At 34.5% G+C, this 22077-nt stretch overlaps 4 protein-coding genes across 4 annotated transcripts; 2 read left to right on the top strand and 2 right to left on the bottom strand.

The window, feature by feature from the left end:
* Positions 1-877: 877 nt before the first annotated feature.
* Positions 878-2759, bottom strand: LOC114278845 (protein FAR1-RELATED SEQUENCE 5-like). Its single transcript, XM_028220984.1, has 2 exons — positions 2667-2759; positions 878-1753 (listed from the first exon to the last, which is right to left on the bottom strand). Exons 1-2 carry the CDS (start codon positions 2757-2759, stop codon positions 878-880), a joined length of 969 nt encoding a protein of 322 aa, XP_028076785.1.
* Positions 2760-6341: 3582 nt separating this feature from the next.
* LOC114278856 (glutaredoxin-C1) lies at positions 6342-6731 on the top strand. The gene has a single exon (XM_028220991.2). The coding sequence runs from the start codon at positions 6342-6344 to the stop codon at positions 6729-6731; it is 390 nt and encodes a 129-aa protein (XP_028076792.1).
* A 3966-nt stretch (positions 6732-10697) lies between these two features.
* LOC114278871 (uncharacterized) lies at positions 10698-13319 on the top strand. Its single transcript, XM_028221031.2, has 2 exons — positions 10698-11380; positions 11900-13319. The coding sequence occupies exons 1-2, from the start codon at positions 11017-11019 to the stop codon at positions 12826-12828; spliced, it is 1293 nt and encodes a 430-aa protein (XP_028076832.1). The 5' UTR covers positions 10698-11016; the 3' UTR covers positions 12829-13319.
* A 64-nt stretch (positions 13320-13383) lies between these two features.
* LOC114278870 (protein MICRORCHIDIA 7) lies at positions 13384-21861 on the bottom strand. The gene is made up of 19 exons (XM_028221029.2): positions 21300-21861; positions 20595-20669; positions 20463-20497; positions 20298-20376; positions 19996-20088; positions 19752-19836; positions 19385-19460; positions 18783-18911; positions 17734-17832; positions 17504-17605; positions 16418-16579; positions 16252-16347; positions 15565-15616; positions 15303-15414; positions 14866-15196; positions 14465-14559; positions 14285-14372; positions 14049-14171; positions 13384-13849 (listed from the first exon to the last, which is right to left on the bottom strand). The coding sequence occupies exons 1-19, from the start codon at positions 21742-21744 to the stop codon at positions 13763-13765; spliced, it is 2364 nt and encodes a 787-aa protein (XP_028076830.1). The 5' UTR covers positions 21745-21861; the 3' UTR covers positions 13384-13762.
* Between the last annotated feature and the right edge of the window lie 216 nt (positions 21862-22077).

The following is a 22077-nucleotide window of genomic DNA, read 5'->3' as shown; positions in this document are numbered from 1 at the left end:
GGCTATCTTTCACACTTTCAGCCCTTGCTTTTTTAGTCTATCGTTTCAATATGTATTGTGCAGGAAGGTCCGTTGCATTAAATATATCTCTAAGCACCTTCAAACAATGTCGACACACTATGCCCTTCACTTCAAACTTCTTGCAACTACAACTCAAAGAACCATCTGTATCCATTATCACTTTCTTATCTTTTCTTCCATCTACTATCGTTCGAATTGTGAATATGGTACTTTCACCATCATTACGAGTGCCTACAATGGATGTTTCAATGGACTGTACATACTTATTTTGGAATTCCTTAAAAATTGTTTTCGTGTAAATATTTGCCATTTGCTTTAACATCAAAGTTGGAATGGAAACCCTTGGCAATTTTTGGGACAAATTATATTCGGCTTCCAATTCTTTATACCTCTTGTCATAGAGCACCCTCTTAAAATGCGTGAAAAATTCTATCAAGTTATGATCATAATTGAGATAATCCTTTAAACATGCATTGAATGATTCACTTAGTTAAGTAGTACTCATTCCAGCTACCCAAGAATTCATAATATATGGCCATCCCCATTTGTCCTTCACACCAAAAGTTTGCTTTAACTAATGATTGTTGTGTGCATCATACCTATCAAGCATTTGGTCCCATTGTATTCTGAATTCTTCTTCATCATCAATTTCATGCATAAATTTTGAAAACACACCCTTCACCCCTACATCTCCAAAAAGAGAACTTACATGCTTCACAGCATTTTGCATCAAATGCCATGTGCAAAGTCAGTGGTTTGTATTAGGCATGACAATTGGAATAGCCTTAGCCATCGCAGCATCTTGATCTGTGCAAATAGTTTTTGGAGCTTTGTTTGACATTGCCTCAAAAAAAATCTAAAACAACCATGTGAATGATTCGGCAGTTTTATCATACATCAATGTTGCACCGAATATAACTGTTTCTCGATGATGATTAAATCCAACAAAGATCCCAAAAGGTCTATGCTCGTTATTTAATTTGTAAGTAGTGTCAAAGGTCACTATATCACCAAATTGAGCATAGTCCATTATCATTTGAGCATCGGTCCAAAATATATTAGTTATCTGTTCTTTACAATCTAATTGGACTGCATAATAAAAGGATGGATTTTCCACGGTTTTCTTACGAAAGTATTGTAACACACTACCCGTTTCTCCATATTCCAAATCTTTTTGTCTCTTCGATCTCAAATAATTTTTTTGGTCCAATTTGGTGAAGCCAAGTGATGCTCTTCCACTAGATTCCCTACCCAATAGCTCATAAGCAGACCTAAGAGGAATTCTAGATTCTAAAGGCAATTCTACTTCAATTGCTTGGGTGGTAGATATTTTTCTTTGGGATGACAACATATGAATGCACTCTTGATGCACAAGGTCATGATTATGATGTTCAACAAAATCAATTGTAACATATTTTCCTAAATTTCTATCTAACTTGATACTCATTTGGGCACCACAACCACATCTCACCTCTTGGCTCGAAAATTTTACTAGTGGATCTTGCTTGTCAATACCCCGACTTCCCTCTTTATAACATACAAAAGTCCGTAAAGTTATTTCCTTAGGTTGTTTGTTCTTGTGTGCATACGACTTCCTAATACTAAAGCCCACCTTTCCGCCATAGTTATTGTAAAAGTCATACGCAGATTGTTCAGAGTTCAATGGCATGCCCAATTTCAGCTTCCAACCACAACTACCTAACTCATCAACAACATTATTTTCTTCCATTACCTACAATTGAGTACCATACAACTAATAAAATAAGCTAATTCCCTAAAATTGATGGATAGGATTTTTTAGAAGCGGGCCTCCAAATAAATCTTGTAAATTTGTGTCCTAGTAGTATTTGCTTTCTGTCTTATGTTTGTAGCCACATTCAGATAATTGACACTCAAGTATATCAAAAGAGCTCATCAGAAATAGAGCTAAAGCATAGTAAAATAGAGCTCAAGCATATCACAAACGCTACTTAGTAATTCCAGAAATGAAAAGAGCTATATTTTAGTTCTGTTTGACTTTGTATAACATAATTAATATCTTATTCTTCTATTAATTATTCTTCCATTTATTTGAATATTATTATGTTTTAGTACTGTTTTACTTTGTATAACAAAGCTCAAGCATAATTAATATATTATTCTTCTATTAATTATTCTTCCATTTAATTGAATATTATTACATTTTAGTTTTGTTTTACGTTGTATAACAGAGCTCAAGCATAATTAATATATTATTTGAATATTATTAATAAATCCTACCCACCTCTTGAGCATAATTAATAAATTTATTGCACAAATCAAATGTTATTTGAATATTATTATAGTATTAAAATAATGGAGTATATGCATAATTATATATATATATGCTTGAGCTCTGTTTTTTTCGGTGGATAACTGTGCAAGTAGTGTATGGTTTATTTTTTTTTAGGCTTAATTCAAATGGGAAATCACAATATAATCAAACAATACCCAGTCATGAATCATGAATGGCGATCACAAAGAACACAAAAATGCACACATAGCTTCGAAAATTTTAGAAATTTCCGACAACAAAGACAAATATATATATATATGTATATATCAGCGATAAAAATCTGAAATGATGATCGTGATTAATGTCACTTATTTTCTATTGCTTATTTTACCTCGTCATGGCCGCAATATCGCCTCGTCGTGCCGTCGCGTCCCTCCGCCATTCTCCGTCCTTCGCCATGGCCGTCATCTCCTCCCTCCGCCATCCTTCGTCCTTCGCCGTCGCGCCCCTCTACCATCCTTCGTCCTTCGCCGTGGCTGTCGCCGTCGCGCCCGTCCACCATCTCTCTCTCTCTCTCTCTTCATCTACCGTCTCTCTCTCAGTTTGTTAGGGCTAAACAAAACAAAACATAGAGCTGTTGGGTGAAGATGATAGTCAAAGAAGCGTGAAATTCAATTTTTGGGGAAGAAATTAAAAAAAAAAAAAAAAGCTAACCAAAACGACGTTGTCTTGCAAAGGGCCGCAGGGAGGGCCGCAGAAAATGACAACCAAGGATCTGAATTCTTAGAACAAGAGTAGTTTGCCTTATTTGACATATATTAAAAAAAGTTAAAAAATTAAAAAGTCACTATGCTATTTAAGTTATATCATCTTATTTAAATCATATCGCCTCTCTACCACATCACTTCAAATCTAATCCATACACAATTTACATTTCATAAAAAGTTAAAAATATAGTTATTTAGTACATTCTAAATTATTCCTGAGTAAAAATCGTCACACGTATGAGAGAGAGAGAGAGGGACAGAGGGAGAGAGAGAGCGCATGCTACGCAGGATGAGATAAAGTGAAGGAGAGGCAAGACAGAAAAGGAGAGGCTTAAAAATAAAGAAAAGTGGATGTGGTCGGATCAACCCGTTAGAGAGAGAGAGAGAGAGAGAGAGGGTGCATGGATTGGCTTGGCTCCACATATTTCGCCGGTACACGCCGTTGGCCGTACCCTGCTGCCCGCAAAAACCAGGTTGGAGTGAGCCGCCAATTTAAAACCCCTCAAATGGGGCAGCGCAGCGCAGCGCAGCGCACGCCCGACCTTTTGTCTCATGGAAACCTGCCACCCATTGCCTCCTCTTTAGGTCGACATGTCAACAGGTCCACCCTAAATTTTCTTTTCTTTTCTTTTCTTTTCTTTTTGTTTTGTTATTTTCTCTAGTTTGTTCTTCTTCGCTTTGCATGATTCCACTGCATTACTACGTAACACAGTACATATATACAACCAAGCTGGATTAATAATAGCAGGCAAGCACTGAAAAGCTCTTCCCTTTCCTCCTGCAAAGTCAGCCATCACAGTTCATCAAAAAAGAAATCCCCCATCAAATCTCTCTCTACTCTTCCACGAAAAAGTCATCTTTGATGTGTCTCCTTCACATAAAGCTTTCAACTATTAAAATAATGTGATGGTATTTATAAAATAAAATTATTTACTTAAATGGTGGTGGATCTTTGATTTGAAAAAAAGAAAACCATAAAAAGCAGAAACATTTTTATATGATGAGACCCATTTCACGTAAAAGTGTATGTGATCAGTTTACTTATTCTTACACTTTTTATCTCAGAATTGAAGTCGAAAAAGTGGTCTGAAAATGTGAAGACCGTTTGACCAATGGTCAAGGAATTGAATTGAAAGACATGCTGCAGCAGAGTCAGGAGTTGGGGAAGACCCAACAACATGCGCATTATAAGGTAGCTCAAATATGAGTTTGTTTAAAATCGCCTTAATTTTGGTTTATCGGTTGTGCAGCCGATCGAAGTTTCGGTTGTGTAGCCGATCATAACAATCTTAGTTGACGATGATGAAAATCGTAATGGACAAGTGTTTCACTGGTCATTTAGAGAGTTAATTGACAAGTATAAATCAAGATTTTCAAACAAACTCAAATTTGAATTATCAATTATTTTTCTGACCAAAAAACAGTCTTAAATTCGAAGCAATAAAATTAAAATAAAAATAACTTTTACTTTAATTTCCATAGCAGATATACAGAAGCAAAAGTATTGAAGCAGAGGCCCGACAACAAGGACGGAGACAGCCGTCTACTTGTGAGCCAGTTTTCCATGTCTCTCATATTAATGGTCAAAATTTTGAATCACGTTTTTTTTGGGTGAATAATTTTGAATCATGTTAAGATGATCATATTCTTATATATTACATTCAGCATTATATTGATTTACAAATCTGATCAATTACGATAATTCAAATAATAACAAAATGTGATAAAAATGTGTTAACATAATATTATTTTAAAATTTGCCAACGCTTGCTGGATCTCTTCCATCTTCTGTTCTGTATTTTTTTTTTGAAATCACTTATTCATTTTATTTTTTGAAATATCACGGCCTTTTTTTTAACTTATAAAATATCAGTCTCGTTCATTTGTCAACCAATATTTTATTGATTAGCAAAAAATTGGTAATGCCAAAATATTAAACATTTCAAAATACTAATCAGTGTGTTTGGTTTGAATTCTCTGAATTAAATTTTTTAAAAATTGAGTTTTTTATTTTTTGTGTTTTTTTTTTTATTTTTAGTGAATATTTTTAAAATTTTAATCATTTTTTTACTTTTATAGATGTATCTTACTTAGGTGTATCTAAAAAATAAAATATTTTGTGAAAAAATATTTTAAAAAATTAATAAATACAAAAAAATATGAAAAATATACCAAATTAATAACTTATACACTGTTTAGTCCTAAAAGTTTTTTTATAGACTGAAAGGTCCCATTACAATGTTTCAAACATCAGATTAATGTTTCGAACATTAGATTCCAAACATCAGATTAATGTTTCGAACATTAGATTGATGTGCAAATGGGACTAAATGGAACATAAGAAAATTTTTAGGACTAAATGGTTTAACTTTTCAGAAACTAGGACTGATGGGTAAATTTTCCTTTTTTTAATATATTTTTGATATTTAGTGATTTTTTAAAAAAAAAATTCACAAAAATTATATTTTTTAAGTATATTTATGTTAGGTGTATCTAAAAAGTAAAAAAAAAATTACTTAAAATATTAAAAAATTTAATAAAAATAAAAAAATACGAAAAGATAAAATCGGCTATTTTAACCACAACAAACAAAACATCACACCCAATTCAAATATCACATCCAATTCATAATCATTACACTCTTCTCTCACAAAAAAAGTCATAAAAATCAAAAAGCTCTTCTCAAACTAAAATTTTTAGTCCAAACTAAAATAATTAAAAAAATTAAAAAGTTAACTCACTTCCCAAACGGAGCCACGATAGCTATTATGATAATTTCACAATTTCGACAAATGGAGTTAGCTAGTAGGGGGTGGCACGTAATTTCAAAAAATAATGAGGTTGACGATAATTTCAAAATTATTTAGGAATGTCTCTGTAATTGACCTTCTCTTTTTAGTTGTGTTGTGCCTTCGACGTACTCACTAGAGTAGACAAATGCAATAAAGCCACCTTCCACATCTGACACCTTTGTCTCCCCAAACAAACAAAAGTCTCACATTCGAGCAATTCAATCCATTGTTCTTTATAACAAGTCTGTTTGTGCAATTATTCATTTTTCAATCCCTTTTAAAGCAAAAACTACGTAGACTCTCTCTCTCTCTCTCTCTCTCTCTCTCTCTCTCTCTCCGCACGCGTTCCGACAGCTACAGACAAAACTCTCCTAATTTACACAAACACCCCCAAACACATTCCCTATTTAAACCCACCCCACCTTCTTCACCATTCATTTTAAACTCCCCCACTTCCTCACCACACTTTCCCTCATTTTGTCTCACTTTCTTTCATTTTCTCTCACAATGCATTACCAGGCAGAGACAAGACGGGGTGGTTGTTACTATGTGGGTCCGGTGAGGCAGACCATGATGGTGGATCCATTAGAGAGGGTGGCGAGGCTGGCGGCGGAGAGCGCGGTGGTGATATTCAGTGTGAGCACGTGTTGCATGTGCCACGCTGTGAAGAGGCTGTTCTGTGGAATGGGTGTGCACCCAACTGTTCATGAGTTGGACCAAGACCCCAGGGGGAAGGAGATGGAGAGGGCACTCATGAGGCTGCTCGGAAACTCCGCCGCCGTGCCGGTGGTGTTCATTGGAGGGAAGCTGGTCGGTGCTATGGATAGAGTCATGGCTTCCCATATCAATGGCACTCTTGTCCCACTTCTCAAGGAAGCTGGAGCTCTTTGGCTCTGACTCTGACTCTGACTCCGACTCCGACTCTAATAATTTCATCTGATGACCATAAATCTATTAACTTTTTAACAATTGCAGTTGTTTTGAAACGGAATTCTCAAACTCAAACAGTTTTAAATTTATTTCTTAAACTCAAGTTGCTTCATAAAACACGTATTCGACTGTGGTGAAACTGCTTAAGTTTGAGAAATAAATTTTAAACTGCTTGGATTTGAGAATTTTGATTTACAACTACTTGCATTTGGTAAAAGAAAAACCCTAAATTCATAGCTACTAAATATATAAATAGAAGAACTAACTGAGGGAAAGAAGGATAGATGAGAAGTGGGTTTGATAGTTGCCTTAGCTACTGCTTCTTCTTCTTCTTCTTCTTCTTCTTCTTGTTGCTCCATTTTGGGACTCATTAATGGGTGTGATTTGAATCTTGGTGTGTGCAACTGAGAGTGAGAGTTGATATTTCGAGAGCACTTATTTATTCGTGTTTAAGCGGCTGTTAGTAGTAATGTAATTCATCCATCGTTGTATAGTTAGGTAATCAATCAAACAAAGTTTTTCCTTTCCTTACTTGGGTTTCTCTATTTTATTTATTTTAATCTATACTACCAATTGACTGCTTTTGAATGAATTCTATATCTCACACACAGAAACAGAAAGGTAACTTTCGTATATCCATGTAATTTACTTTACTTAGATATGAGCATATAAGTCCCTCATGTTCAGACGTGTTTCACACATTTGTTGTTAATGTAGATAGAATATTGGACGATACACGTCAATTAATAAATCACAAGAGATATGTTTTTGTTTCAAAATAATAGATATTGCACATGAAATAAATCCTACAAAGTATAAAATAAACTTTGACCAACATAATATGTAGATTAAAAAAAAAAATCATATGTAACCCTTAATAAAAATTACAAAAATGTTTAAGAATACTAAAAGTAAAGCTTTGCAATGAGCTCCACTCATGAATGATTTGATGTATGTGTTTTGTTTTGTTTTGTTTTTTTTTGTTCCATGTCACATCATTAGAGTCATTGTTAAAGTTTCAAATTTAAAATTATGAATGATTGCTCTAAAAATTATAAGTCCACTTAAAAAATAAAACTGAGCTGGGCTGGGCTTCCTTATTTCAAATTTCTCAACTCAAATCCAAGCAGTTGGACAATTTTCTAATGGCAAGCTTCCCCCTTTTTGGGGTCATGCTTTTTTTTTATTTTGTCCTTTTTTTTTTGGGCCTGGGGGGTGATTGTTGATGATGCCCTCTAGGCCTTCAAGTTCTAGTTCGCACAGATAGGAGGGCTGGGCCCGAGCCCAGCAAAAAAGACTAGGCCCATAAAATATCCATTCACTTAGCAGAGGTCAATTAGTGTAGTATATAAAAATGAAAAGGGAAATTTGGTCAAGACTCATTCATTAGATTTTTATTTAGTGAAAAAGACAAAAGTAATTTATTTCACTTGATAAACCCTTAAGGAGAAGGTGCCTAATTGAGTAAGAACAAAGTATAATATCTTTTTTTTTTCTCTTGAACGATATTGACAGAGTAACATGTTACTGTTTACATCAATTTCGACAGTAAAAACTTCTTTTTTTTCTATTTATTTTAAGAATTTCATAGTTAACATGGATCTTATTTAATAAATCTTGATAAGAGGATTATAAAAATATTAATTTAAAATTGGGATTTTTTTTTAAGGTCCCTGGTATTAACATTTTCTAGCATAAAGGACACCAAATATTTTCATAATGTCTAAGGTCCCTCAGGTTGATCCAGAGAAAATTGGTCCAAAGAAAATTAGTCCAGAGAAATTTGGTCCAGAGAAAATTGATCCAGAGAAATTTCATCCAGCGAAATTCTAAATTTCTCTAGATTCAACCCAGAGAAAATTCAAATTTCTCTGGGAATTGTGAATATATATGTATACATATATATAACTATGACTGCCAATTAGGTGGAAGGGGAGAAAAGGGAAGGCAAGGGAGAAGGTATGGAGGAAACTGCTGTGAGGAGGAGAGGGAAAGAAAAGGGATTCTGTTTCTCTGGACTCCCCAAACCCAAAGAAATTATCAGACATACATTTTCAGAGATTCTCCCACCCAGAGAATTTCTCTGGACTCCACAATCCAGAGAAAATTCCCAGCCAGAGAAATTCTCTCAACCCAAAGAATTTCTCTGGGCATGACCAGATGCAATAGCTGCTGTTGCCATAGGCAGACAAGAATCAACTTAAGAATATAGTTGGCTTATTAAATAGAACTACAAATAGTAGCTTAGTCCCTCTACTTCACTGTAGAAGTGGATTTCACCTTAATGTTTGAGGGAGATGCTGATTTTAGTGACTCACATTGGCAGCAAATTGTGTAAAGAAAATTTGTGTGGCTTTGTGTAGTTTTATCCAGAGAAAATTTGTGTGGCTTTGTGTGACTCTATCCAGAGAAAATTGTGTTAGAGAAAATTTGTGTGACTTTGTATGGCTTTATCCAAAAAAAATTTGTGTAGAGAAAATTTGTGTGGCCTTGTGTCGCTCTATCCAGAGAAAATTGTGTAGAAAAAATTTACGTTTTTGATCAAACTAGAGAAAATTGAACAAAAAAACAAAAAAGCAGATATGAAGCTATCCAGAGAAATTTGTGTGGCTCTATCCAGTAACTTCACCAAAGTCACCAACCAAAAATCTTTATGTATAAAAGTCCAAAGACTAAACAATTACATATATAGACCCTTAAACATTTTAACCCAAACATACATCATAAGTAATCTTTCAAATTTCTCCATAAAACCTATGCTGAAAAATCAAAAAAATCGCACAGTTCAAACCTAGAAAAAAGCTATCTCAGGAACTCTTCTTCAAAACTCAATCACAGAGATTATTTTCATAAATCCCCAAATAATAAGATCTTAAAAACCCATCAAAATTTAAGTCTACTTGTACGTGTAGTACTGCTATGTGGTGCTTCTAAGAGTCGAGAAAACAAGCACAGAAGGATCAAAAAAATTTCTTTATAGCATTGGGGTAATGTGGGTCAGAACCCGATTAATCTGAGCCGGGCTTCAAATATGAGCAACGCAATAAGTCAACAACTTTGTTCTGTGGCACTGACGCAGCAACAAGCACAAATGATGGCAGCAAAGCTTATGATAGCACATAGCATATCGAATATGGTGGGTGGGCCTCAATTGACTATAGACAGAATCTCAGGAGCTAGACAGATGCAACAAGAATATGTGAAGCTTCAAGATCTGCTATGAACTCAGATCGGCTTCACCGTGCTCCGCCAACGGTGGTGAAGCTCCGAAGAATGTTGAGGACGAAGAGGAGAGAGAGAGGGGTTGTTTGGTGCAAAAAGAGAGAGGAGAGAGAACGAGAGAGTGAGTGTTATATATGGGTATGGGTGAGGGAGGACCTTAGACTACAAAAGAATAGATTGTGGACTTAATCTATTACTAAAAGTTGGATAGGGACCTTAGACCGATTTTCCCTTTAAAATTAATATTTAAATCAAAAGTTATATTATTTTAAAATTTAAATATTTTGGTAATAATAATATATATTGGACTTTTCAAGAAATTTTTTTTATACTTACCTTTAATGTATTAAAATTTTATTATAAGTTAATTTTGACCAAATCCCCTAAACAAAAACACTTGGAACAGATTGGAGCAACTCCATGATGATGAAAGTTAAATTATGTTTTAACTTCTCAATGAAAATATTATTTTTTAACTATATTACTTCAATAGTTCTCATATTATCTTGGCACAATCAATTTCCATATCAACTTTTAACTATTAAATCTTTTACTTAAAAATATGTTGTAATCATAATAGCTTTGTGACATTTTAGCTCAATATTTGACACTCCATTACAGATAAAATTATTCATAGGAATATACCCAAAAATAATTTTAGTATAAGGATTTCGCACACTATTAGAAAGGGACATGAATGTCATAAAACTTATTGGATTAAGAACTTGTAAGCTAATCAAGGACTCAAGCCCCTTAATTTTGTCGCTTGATCCTCGGAGTTATACTCGTAAGTAATAGTCGACAGCAAACGGGTACACCCTGTACACTCATAACATTCAGGGGATGCATCACTAAAAGACATTAAAGAACACAACTAGTCTAAAAGCATCACAATCCCACAACCAATAAACATCAAACAATTCCAATCAAATATAGCCTCACAAATCAATCCATACTACCCGTGACTCCATTCTCTCTCTCTCTCTCTCTCTCTAGACTTCACCCACAATCTGCCAAAAGGGTTCTTCACATGTCTTTGTTTGTAGTGAATGGAGGAGAAAAACCTTTTTCAAAAATACAGTTGGTCCTAACACCAACCTATCATATGCATACACACAACCAATTCAATTGTCTTCTCATCATAGTCATATATATAAAGATATATTTAATAATTCTTACTAGATATGCTTTTTCTGTTGAAGCTTCTCTTCTCTTCTCTTCCATGAATCCAATTATGTCTTTCTTTGTTGTTGTTCTTGCATCTTTGGTTGCTCAGCCACTTGTACTGGTGGCTCAGCCTTCAAAACCCACCTCTGACATCACTGTAGTTGGTGCTGTATATTGTGATACATGTTATCACAACACTTTCTCAAGCCAGAGCTATTTCTTGCCAGGTAACAATGTGAACTCTTAAATCTATTAAAAACGTTGGGTCTGTTTGATTCTGTTTCTATGTTCTTTGATTTCATTTATTGCGTTTTCAAAAAACAAAAACAATGTTTAAAAAAACATCTATGGTTTTTTTTTTTTTTTTTGGGTGCAAAAACAACTTTCTAGTATATTTTAGAAGGCAAATGCTAACAAGTAGCACTGGGACTACGATGAAAACTGTCCTGAAAATAGGTGAAATGGTCAAAAACATATTCTGAATTAAGTTGATTTTAATATTAAAAAAAAAAAATGCTTCATTTTCTTCACTTTTTTCAGTCCTTTTTCTTAGGCCCTTCTTAAAAAGTGGCTTGTTTTCAGGGAATTTTCTTTAAAATAATTTTCCTAAAAAATGATTTATTTTCAGAAAATTTTCTCAAAAATAGCTTTCTTAAACATTTTGCCAAATGAAAACAGAAAACAAAAATGCAACCAAACAAGAAGATTGGTTGGTGTTCTAATACTGTGTTTTCTTGCTGATTTAGGGGTCGACGTTCACGTAGAATGTAAATTCAAAGCAAATTCACCCAAAACCACGGAACAGATTACTTTCTCAGTAAACAGAACAACAAACAGATATGGAGTGTACAAGTTGGAAATACCGTCTGTGGAAGGGGTTGATTGCGTCGAAGGTCCAGAAATCCAATCATTCTGCGAATCAAGCTTGATACAGAGCACATCTCCAACCTGTAATGTTCCAGGTTTGAAAAGCACAACTAATGAGGTAACAGTGAAATCAAAACAAACCAATCTCTGTATTTACAGCTTAAGTGCTTTGAGTTTCAGACCACAAGAGAAAAACATTACCTTGTGTGAGAAACAAACAGAGGAACTGGAATTCCCACTCCCAACTTCTTTGAATTCCTCTAAGTTTTTCCTTCCTTATTTCCCACCTTATGGTTTCCCTTGGCCTCCTTTGCCGCAATTTCCTCCTTTACCCCCATTACCACCCTTGCCTCAATTACCGCCTTTTCCAAAATTACCCTTTCCTCCTTTGCCACCTTTACCATCTTTGCCCTTCCCTCCATTGCCATTTCCGAATCCCTCATCATCTCCATTTCCATTCCCTCCTCTCCCTCGGCTCCCTCCTTTCCCTCCATCACTGGTTTCTCCACCACCATGGCTACCACCTCCACCGAGAACTTGGATACCTAAAATCCCTTTTCTCTCTCCTCCTCCCCCGCCGCCACCTGCATTTAATTTAAGAGATCCAAAAACTTGGTTTCCTAATAACCCTTCTCTCTATCCTCCTCCGCCTCCCGCGTTTAATTTAAGAGATCCAAGAACTTGGATACCTAATAACCCTTTTCTCGCTCCTCCTCCGCCTCCTGAATTTAATTTAAGAGACCCGAGAACTTGGATACCATATATTCCTCCAACCCCCCCTAGTATCCCTCAGAACCAGCAGCCATGATAATTGCTTCTACTATAACGTAAAAGCTATTCTACCAGAAAATTTATACAAAATAGTTAAAAAGAATGGTATGCCAATGACATTTTTGAAATAAATGTCACTTTGTTGGATCTTGTGATTTAAAATAATAAGATCCAAATGTGATGCATCATTCTACATAAACTTTTTGTATAAATTTTCTATTTGTATATCATTAGTTTTACTATAATTATTGTGAAATATATATATTTCAATTCTTCATTTATGTTGCAATAAGTCTGTGAAATATACTACTCATAATTACAGAACTATGTACAAAACTGCCTTGTAAGCTTGTCATCCCTCACCCCCAGCCAAATAGAACACACTATGCAATCATTCTGTGCTTTAGTTGGCAATCCAATTTATTGGTTTAGCTTCAAGATTGTATACATTTTCCGCAGTATCAATAATGTTGTAAAATTTCTACAATTTGCTGACTCTTTTATGTATCCAAGGAATGCTTATTATCACTTCTTACTTAATTTCATCCATTCACCAATTCGTTCTACTAAACTTAAGAAATGAAACATCAAGTTTGGTGGGAGACTTGTGAAAAAAGATTAGGACTAGGCATAGACAACAATCCTCACATTCCACATATTACAAAAAACATATAAACATTAACCTGTTAAGAACATCCCGAGGCCGAGATGAGTCTACATATTAACAAAACCTCCTAAAAATAATTCCCAGTAACATTCAGTATATACTAAAATATAATTAGCGTGTAAAGGATAACAATTGAGGAAAAACCTCCTACATCTGCACACACCTCTTTGTTGCCCTTTCAGTTAGTTGAGGAAAAAAAATGTGCATCAGTCCATGACTATTCTAAAAGCGTTAATCCTGTGTAGGGAATATATACTATAAGCCACTTTAAATATCGAGGCTGAAGAACTAAGCAGTATGCACTTCAACGCTCAGTTTTGCAACTTGGGATCCTCTTGCTCTCTAGCAGCTTGACCTTGTCGAGTAAATCTTGGATGGTATTCGAAGCATTCTACAGAAAACAAGTATTGTTCATACAAGAAACAACAAGAACAATAGCAAAAGTAATAAGGTGGTGTTTGGATCCTGGATTTCTCGAGAGATTTGTGAAGGGAAAAGAAAAGAATTTTCATCCTCTCTCCACAAATCCCATCACAAATCTAAGAGTCAAACACAGCATAAGGAGGAGAAGAAAAGAAAATTTCCCAAACCTTTAACCTGTTCCTCAAACTCTCCTCCTCAGCTTCTCTCCTGATCCTTTCTTCGGAGAATATGTTAATCAGAGCTTCTTGTTCTCTATCCATCTCCTCAATTTTATTGTTTGCATCCTGAAGCTGATTAGAAAAAAGCATGACATTATTTGCAATGCTGAACCAATTGAAAATCCTTCAGTTCTAAAACACCTTACCAACTGTTATCGAAACATCAAAACTAGCTATGAACTTACTTTAATTTCTAGTGATCTACGTCTCTCTCTTTCAGACTTTAGATCATGATGTAGATCAACCATCATTAATCTGTCTACTTTCTCCAATCTACAAAACAAAAAGATACATTTCACCATGAGGAAAAGTATTATGAGCAAGCATCATGTTGCACTGAGATTAATGCAAAAATATGAAACCACCTTTCACTCGGTTCATGATTTTCTTCCTTTAACTTGGACATACTCCCTGCATTGGAGTTGGCGGATGCATGTTCATCCCCATCAAAATCATCGACCTGTTTGTCAAAAGGGAAAAACAATGGGTATAAATAAAATAAAATAAAATTAGAAAAACGAATGAGAACCTCGGCTGGCATCTTAAAACTATAATCTTAATAAACCTTCACCATTTTTGCAGAGGTCAGTAACCACTAGATGGAAGAGCTCATCAACATTTTTCCAGATAATAGTAACTGGGATTGTGATTGTGTGCATGAATGACAGAGAGAGGAAGTGAGATTTTTTCCTTTCTCAGATTAAAACACCTTTGGTGTATTACAAAATGAAAAATTAAGAAAAAAATTGGTGGAAAAATAATTTACCATTGAATGTGTGTGTCCAGCGATGCAATCGGATTTCCCATTTTGCGTAGTCTCAACATGCGCAGGGGATGCCTTATGATGACTTCTTTTTGGTCTCTCGTGATTCGCAGATTTGATCTCATCTTCGCTTGCATCATCAGCTGCAGCCAACCTGTATTCATTTCTTTTGGTGGACTTCAATTTAGATCCACCATTACAGTAAAGGTGCTCATTTGAATTTGAACGTGTAGAGGATTTGTTTCTTTTATCAGGTATACTTTCTCTATTTGGAGAAACAGACTTCTTTGAATGTCGTCGCTGAGCATAACCAATTTCTTGGCAGTTTGTAGACCTAACAAAAACACATTTCGTGAAAATTGAAACATGGATCAAAGTAGAAAACTAATGAAACCTATAGATGGGGGAAATGAAATAGATATATAAATAAACAAACAGACCAGTAACTCTTCTGCATCACAACTAATCTTGCCTCAAGTCTCGCCAGTGCAGTTGTGCGCTCAAAGCTCTGTTTATCGTGAGCTGGTTCAACAAAATTAGCTTCCAACACACCTAGTGCATGACAGATGTAGAAATGACATGAAATTGGTCAAGCAACAGATGTAGAAATGACATGAAATTGGTCAAGCAGTCCACATAAATAATGTGTTGAAATAAAGAAAATAATACCAGGAATACTCATTGCAATGCAAAAAACAATACCTATAACCCCACGCCCATCACTTCCAGCAGCATTCCAGACCCTCCAAAATGGCTAACAAAGCAACAGTTTCAAAGTCAACAAATACATCAAGGAGACTCCAGCACTGGATCAATAAGGTACAATTCTAGCAAACACTGGCAACCATATGCCATTTCAGTCAAAACCATTGTCGGTAATCTTGCTTCAAAATGTGCATTTCAACCCATCAAAATAGTTTATCAAATAACCAACTAAACACACTGACAATACTTGATTTTAACTGTTAACCATGAGCAAAAAAAACTGTTGAATATCCAAATAGCAGACAGTACACAAGGGAAAACCCATGCTCACACAAACAATAAAAAATAAAAAAAGAAAAAGAGAGGAAAAAGAAAAAGAAATACATCAAAGAATATGACTCACGGGAAGAACCTATCCAGGAATGGGGAAAGGCTGACCCCATTACAATGGGAGATTGTAAACTGGGTCACCCTTTTTATATCTGAGAATATGACCCTTCAGCTTCAAAAATATTGTATGACTACTGCAGTGGTGATAGTATAGGTTGGGAATGGGACAGGGTGGCTTGGAAAAATGGGATTCTGTGGGCTAAATCAATGGAAAGCACAACGCCATGTGAGATTAAGAATTTAGTTTCTTCACTTTGTGAATACGATCATAAGACACAAAGAAATAAAACTAACCTTGATCAGTCGATTCTTATGATAAACATTAAACCCTTGAATATCAATATGATACTTCGCATCTTTTACAAACCCAATAGTCACAACAGCTACCATCTGTCACAACATTAAAACAGGATCAGCTAACTCGTTATATGTAATCAAAGCTTGATAGTTAAAGCATTACATTTGGATCCTTCGGCATCCCATCAGCAATAGCCACTGGTTTATATGTAATCTCCTTAGTTAGCATCAAATCATTAACTAAATTATGATGATCAATATCTTTTCCACGCAGAATAATACGGAAACCAGATGGAATTCTCAGATACAGAATTGATGCATAACTCTGAAAGCAAGAAAGGAAAACATGTTATTAGAAACACATGATAGGAATCCTATATAAGTTAATTTATTGAACAAAATAAATTACAAAATTTTATGGGCTTCGAAAAACATATGCTGATAGCATGCATAGATAAACTAGTACTGAGTGCATTCATAATTCATGCGGGCTTGCATGCATGTCATACATACTGATGTGGATACATGTGTTGGGATTTACAATCTAACTGTCCCCACTGATATGATTAATTTTGCTGATGGCACGGGAATCAATCTACAAGCATGTCTCAAAACACAAGGTGCAGTACCTGCCCTGTCAGTCAGGCAATGCAACAGGGCATGCCTAGACTTTTGATGACTAAAATACAACTTCTCCAAAATTAGCATTTACCCAAGTTAGCAGTGCAACCAACTCGCCTTACAACTCATTACTAATCTATTGATCTCTGATAGAGTTACTGATGATTGACAGAAGTTATCGAAATGCTAAATTCTGTAACATCTTGAATCACAATATAGCCCAGCTGAATATTTAAAGATGTATCTAACAGAGATAAGAATGTAAGGTAAAATACTGATATATTCAAATCCAATCATCATATGTTAACAAAATAGTTGTAACAGAGCCTAACTTCTATGGCTTAAGGAATTTTCTACCAGACATGCCAAATTGAGCCCATCATGACTAATGAATAGAAACAGTTTCAAAAATTTTAAGTATTATAACAAAGGCAATGAAGTTTCATTCTAAAAATATACACTTAGAAAAGGAGGGAGAGATTCCTAGAAAAATGAGGAAAAGTGAAGGAAGAAGAAGAGTAAGGAGAGAAAATATGAAAAAAAGAATTTTAATAGTAAACAATTCATGTAATAAAATTTTGTAAGAATAGTGAAAAGGAATTTAATTGTTGAAAAAAACATAATATACCCTCAATGAATGCCGATAAGTTAAAAAGTGTCTCGAGTTCGGGTAATTTTTTGCCATCTCTATCTTCTTCTCATCTCGATTCACCCCTCTAATTTGAATGTCCTGTCATTTGAAACCCAAAATTAAAAAAAAGAGAAGAAAAAGAAGAATCATTGTTATTAAAATCACATGTAATCATAAGGTGCCAAAAAAAAAAAAGGATAATGAATGTAAGGGCATCGAAAGCATACATTTTGATCTGTGTCAAAATCAAGTTCCAGCTGTCCTTGGTCATCCTCCCAAAGATTGTATATTATGATGCGTGTACCTTGCTCTTTTAATGTATTGAACTACAGAGTGACACAGCAATAACATTAGCTGACATGACAAATGGAAAGCAGAAGGAAATTGAAAGGAAAAAAAAAAAAAAAGGAGGCGGCACGGAATCTAAATGTAGATCTAACATGACTAAAGACCACCTCGGAAAGTAAAATAATCAGAGAAACCCCATAAACTTCTGAGGTTTAAGAACAATACACTTTGTACTGAGTGTGCAACTAGTTAACTCAATGAAGAAAAAATTATAATTTTAGTAACTAAAAAAGGATTTTGTTAACAAGCTTAAAACTATGAAAATTAGTTCCATAAAAAATGTACAACAATTTCAAGACTCTTAACATGTACCCTTAGGGCACACATTAACAAGACCCATATAAAAAATAAATCAACACTACGCTTATTTAATCCAATAAATAGATATATTATAGAGTTTTCATCCACATCTTGGAAGAGCAAACACTAAAATCATATTATCCTATTGTTCCTAGGGCTTCACAACAAAGATCGATTGTTGAAACATTCTTGACTTGCAAAGTACTCTATTTTTTAAAGGCTCCTCTTAGTCATACTTAGATTTTATAAAACAAAATGTAAGGTGCAGTACTTGTATTTTGCCTCAATAAACCATTCATCAAAAAAATTTAATAGACATCATCTCTTTGTCATGCTACTGTGAGACTTATGCTATGGTTAAGATGGGGTTTACATCACATTGATGAGTTTGTATTTACTTTTCTTTTTTCTTTTTTTTCTTTTTAAAAAAAAATAAGAATCCCATCCCTAGAATCTTATAGTTAGTCTATTTTTTATTGTATAATTCTTTATTTATTATAAGGCATAGTATAGAAACCATAATTATAATACAAAAATTAAAGTGATAATGCACCACAAGAATGATTGCCATCATATAAGATATAAAATGCTAAAAGTAATTTTTCATGTGACCAACAAGAAAACAAACCTGCTGAAGAAGATCTTCTTCGCTTGCATATGGTGACCACTTCAAAATAGTTTCTAAGTTTCTACTCCAGTCATTAAGTGAAGATCGTGTCAACTTCTTCCAATCTTGTCCTTCTCTCTCATAATCAATCTTATAATTCCAAATGAAGATAAAAAGAGTAATAAATTAAAGAAAGGAGGACCAATAAGGCATACCCCAACATTTAAGTATAAGAAAACTAATAACATACTTCTAGCTATAGCACCAAGATAAAACCAAAATAACGTAGCTCCCGACTCTATAAATCTCATTTTCAATATTCTCTTTTTAAATAACTTTCATCATTTATGATAGAAAAAACCCCATTTTATGCACAAATAGTTTTGTAGCATACAGCTCTACATAAAAAATAAAATAATAATAAATCTTTTATTTATTTTCTTTTTCAAGGTACATAAGCTGAAACTGAACCTACAACATACTAACCTCAATACAAACCTTCTAAATTTCAATCAAAAACCTTCTCTAAATACAGTAGTCATGTAAAGTTGCAAAAGAGTACCAGAGTCACTAGCTCAATGAATGGAAGTGCAAGCATGCACACATGCACCAAGTGTTCTTACCATGGGAACCACAATATCTTCCTTGCCTGTTCTCCTCAAGAATGTGTAAGACAGCATTCCAATACTTTGTGTTGGGCTGAAGAAATGAAAATACTTAAATTAGTTTTCACAATGGAAACTCGATTGAGTGGTCAAGAAATCTATAGTAATAATTATACATCCTTCGGTTATTTTTTATTTATTTTTTTATTTTTTATTTTTCAGCATGTCACTTTTGACAAGTAATTATTATGAACCTAAAAGTATTTATCTCATTTTTTTTTTTTTTTGGTTATATTGATATCCTTCATTAATGAAAATAATTGCAACATATTAGCAAATAAAAAAAAATAAACCCAATAATTACTGCATTGATTTAGTACCCTACCTCCTACCATGACTACCCGGACAACGTGAAAATACAATAACATCTGCACCAAGCCTCATAGTACTAGTCTTAAAACCATTTCCATCTGGGAAAAGTAGAACATAAAATGACCGTTAACAATTATTCACAATATCATAACATACTATGTTATCTATAGATTCAGTAAAGCAACACATGAACGATATCAGGAGTTTTTTCCTCTATGGTTTGGGAAAATGGAGGGGGAAAAAAGAGAGCAACTCACATTGACCAATAGTGTTCGCCATTTTGCATTTTACAGAATACCCAAGAGACATGCACCAGCGCATTTTATCAGGAGTCATTCCCCCACCATTATCTGCAGTCAGACATTTAACTAGTCATCTGAGGAAGGATACAAGTACCAAAGTGTTATACTTCTATGATTATCGGATCAGATCTAATGATAGTGATCCCATGAGGTAAGGAGCATATTGCATGCCAATCTTCTAGTCGCAAAAAAAATCTTCCATAAAAATAAGCCTTCATAATACTAATACCCCGGCAAAGAAAAATGGAGCTACATACCTTCAGCTAGTAACATTTTATTTTTATCTTTCTCGTTTATCAGCATATCTACACGGACATAAGTAGCTCCATAACAGACCTGATTAAAATAAAAACAGTCTAGTGTTAAACGAACAAAAAAAGTGCACGTCATGCATAACTAGGGGCATATAGAAACACAAATACCTCATCCAAAGAATTATCAAGAAGCTCCGCAAAAGCTGGATAGTAGAAGTCACTATTAGTAAAATTCAAATACTATTTTTTCTTCTCTAGATAGTAATAATTCAACATTTAAATTTCCATGACACTGTTTACCTCCCAGAGCCCATTTATGGCTGGTAGCATTGGAATGTAAAAATCTTGGATGAACCCTGACATGATCCATGCCAACTGCAAGAATAAAGTAAAGAAACTGGATATTAACTTCAAAGAAAAATCATGAGTGAATAAAAACTTAAAACTCATTCTCCATCAGAAAATGGTAACACAACATCATGATTTAAAAACCAAACTACTTTTTTCATTTACAAGAATGTTCTATTTTCTTCCACATTATGATTAAAGTACTAAGCTGCAAGCTCTAATTGATTTGAAAGCCAATTGAATTCTAAGGATGAGAACCAAGAAACGCAATGTGTTAATGTATTCTTCATTAGAAATTTTCATAAAGTCAAAACATGTTTCAATATTAATGTTGAACATTCCCAATACAAAACAGCTGAATACGAATGTCTTGAACAATGTTTCAATGTTCCTGCATAAAATTTTAAATCCTAAAATTGATTTCAGTTCTAGTTCCTGCAAAAAGCATAATAACGCACTGCTATATGTACCACAGTTATGCAGCCTAATTCGATAACATCTTCAAAACCACGCTCAAAAAGCTTAAAATTCATACACAAACAGATAGGAACATAAAGAAAAATATTACTAGCAACATTATGGAAAACAATGCAAACACAAGGAACAGAACAAATCATACAAACAAATAATAAAAAAATCAAATCTCAAATTCAGTACCAGAAAACGAAGAAGAATCAATGCCATTGTCCCCTTCATAATCTCCTGCTTTCCAAAACTGCTTACAGCTCTGAACAACCGCACTAGATTGCGGAGAACTAGAATTTGCAACAGCCGCCTTTGTATGCGACGCCGATTCTTCCGGAGAAAGACCATGATTCTTATTCGCGGCGACAATCGTCATTCGTTCTTCCGGAGGAGGAGGAAGAGGATCGAGAAACCCAACCGGCAATGCGAGGTCGAGTTTTCTCTTCTTTCTCAGAAGTCCTTCGACGTCCGAGTCATCCGTATCGTCAGATTCGGAGTTCGAATCAGAGTCAGTGCTACTAATGTCGATCACCCTAGCCGGTGAAGAAGTTCGATTTATCTCTGGAAATTCGTTTTGTTCGACGATTTCCTTCTTGATTTCAACTCCAAGAATTTCCTTCTTGATTTCGACGTCCATGGCGTCGAGAAAACAGAATCAACAAGTTTTAGAGAGAGATATGAACGTTTTTGTGATTGACTTCAATCCACAGTTGTGTGAAAACAGGTAGGGTTTCGAGAGAGAGAGAGAGTTCCCTCCGTTTTGTTCATTCATTCATATATACGAATTGTAACCGCTACACGGCATTGCAGAAAGTGGGAGGAATGTGTAATGTACACTCGACTACACGGTAAACCAGTGGTACTGGCTAAGCTACACTTGACGCGTGTCGATTTTTTTTTTTGGGGGGTGGTTATGCTATTTTTAATTTTAAATTGAAGAAAAAAAATGTATTATAATTTTATCATTTTG

Source organism: Camellia sinensis, chromosome 5 (genome assembly GCF_055761805.1).
Source record: "Camellia sinensis isolate YWXY chromosome 5, ASM5576180v1, whole genome shotgun sequence".
NCBI lineage: Eukaryota > Viridiplantae > Streptophyta > Magnoliopsida > Ericales > Theaceae > Camellia > Camellia sinensis.
This window is presented reverse-complemented; position numbering and strand designations above follow the sequence as displayed.

Excerpts from the sequence above, each read along its gene's own strand:
- LOC114278845 (XM_028220984.1), bottom strand. The coding sequence starts at position 2,759 with ATGGCGGAGGGAGGAGATGACGGCCATGGCGAAGGACGGAGAATGGCG. Across the intron at positions 1,754-2,666 it reads GATATTGCGGCCATGACGAG|GTAATGGAAGAAAATAATGT; the intron begins GTAAAATAAGCA and ends ACTCAATTGTAG.
- LOC114278856 (XM_028220991.2), top strand. The coding sequence starts at position 6,342 with ATGCATTACCAGGCAGAGACAAGACGGGGTGGTTGTTACTATGTGGGT.
- LOC114278871 (XM_028221031.2), top strand. The coding sequence starts at position 11,017 with ATGTCTTTGTTTGTAGTGAATGGAGGAGAAAAACCTTTTTCAAAAATA. Across the intron at positions 11,381-11,899 it reads CCAGAGCTATTTCTTGCCAG|GGGTCGACGTTCACGTAGAA; the intron begins GTAACAATGTGA and ends TTGCTGATTTAG.
- LOC114278870 (XM_028221029.2), bottom strand. The coding sequence starts at position 21,744 with ATGGACGTCGAAATCAAGAAGGAAATTCTTGGAGTTGAAATCAAGAAG. Across the intron at positions 20,089-20,297 it reads TAAAATGTTACTAGCTGAAG|ATAATGGTGGGGGAATGACT; the intron begins GTATGTAGCTCC and ends GTCTGACTGCAG. Across the intron at positions 14,560-14,865 it reads CTGGACACACACATTCAATG|GTCGATGATTTTGATGGGGA; the intron begins GTAAATTATTTT and ends TTTGACAAACAG.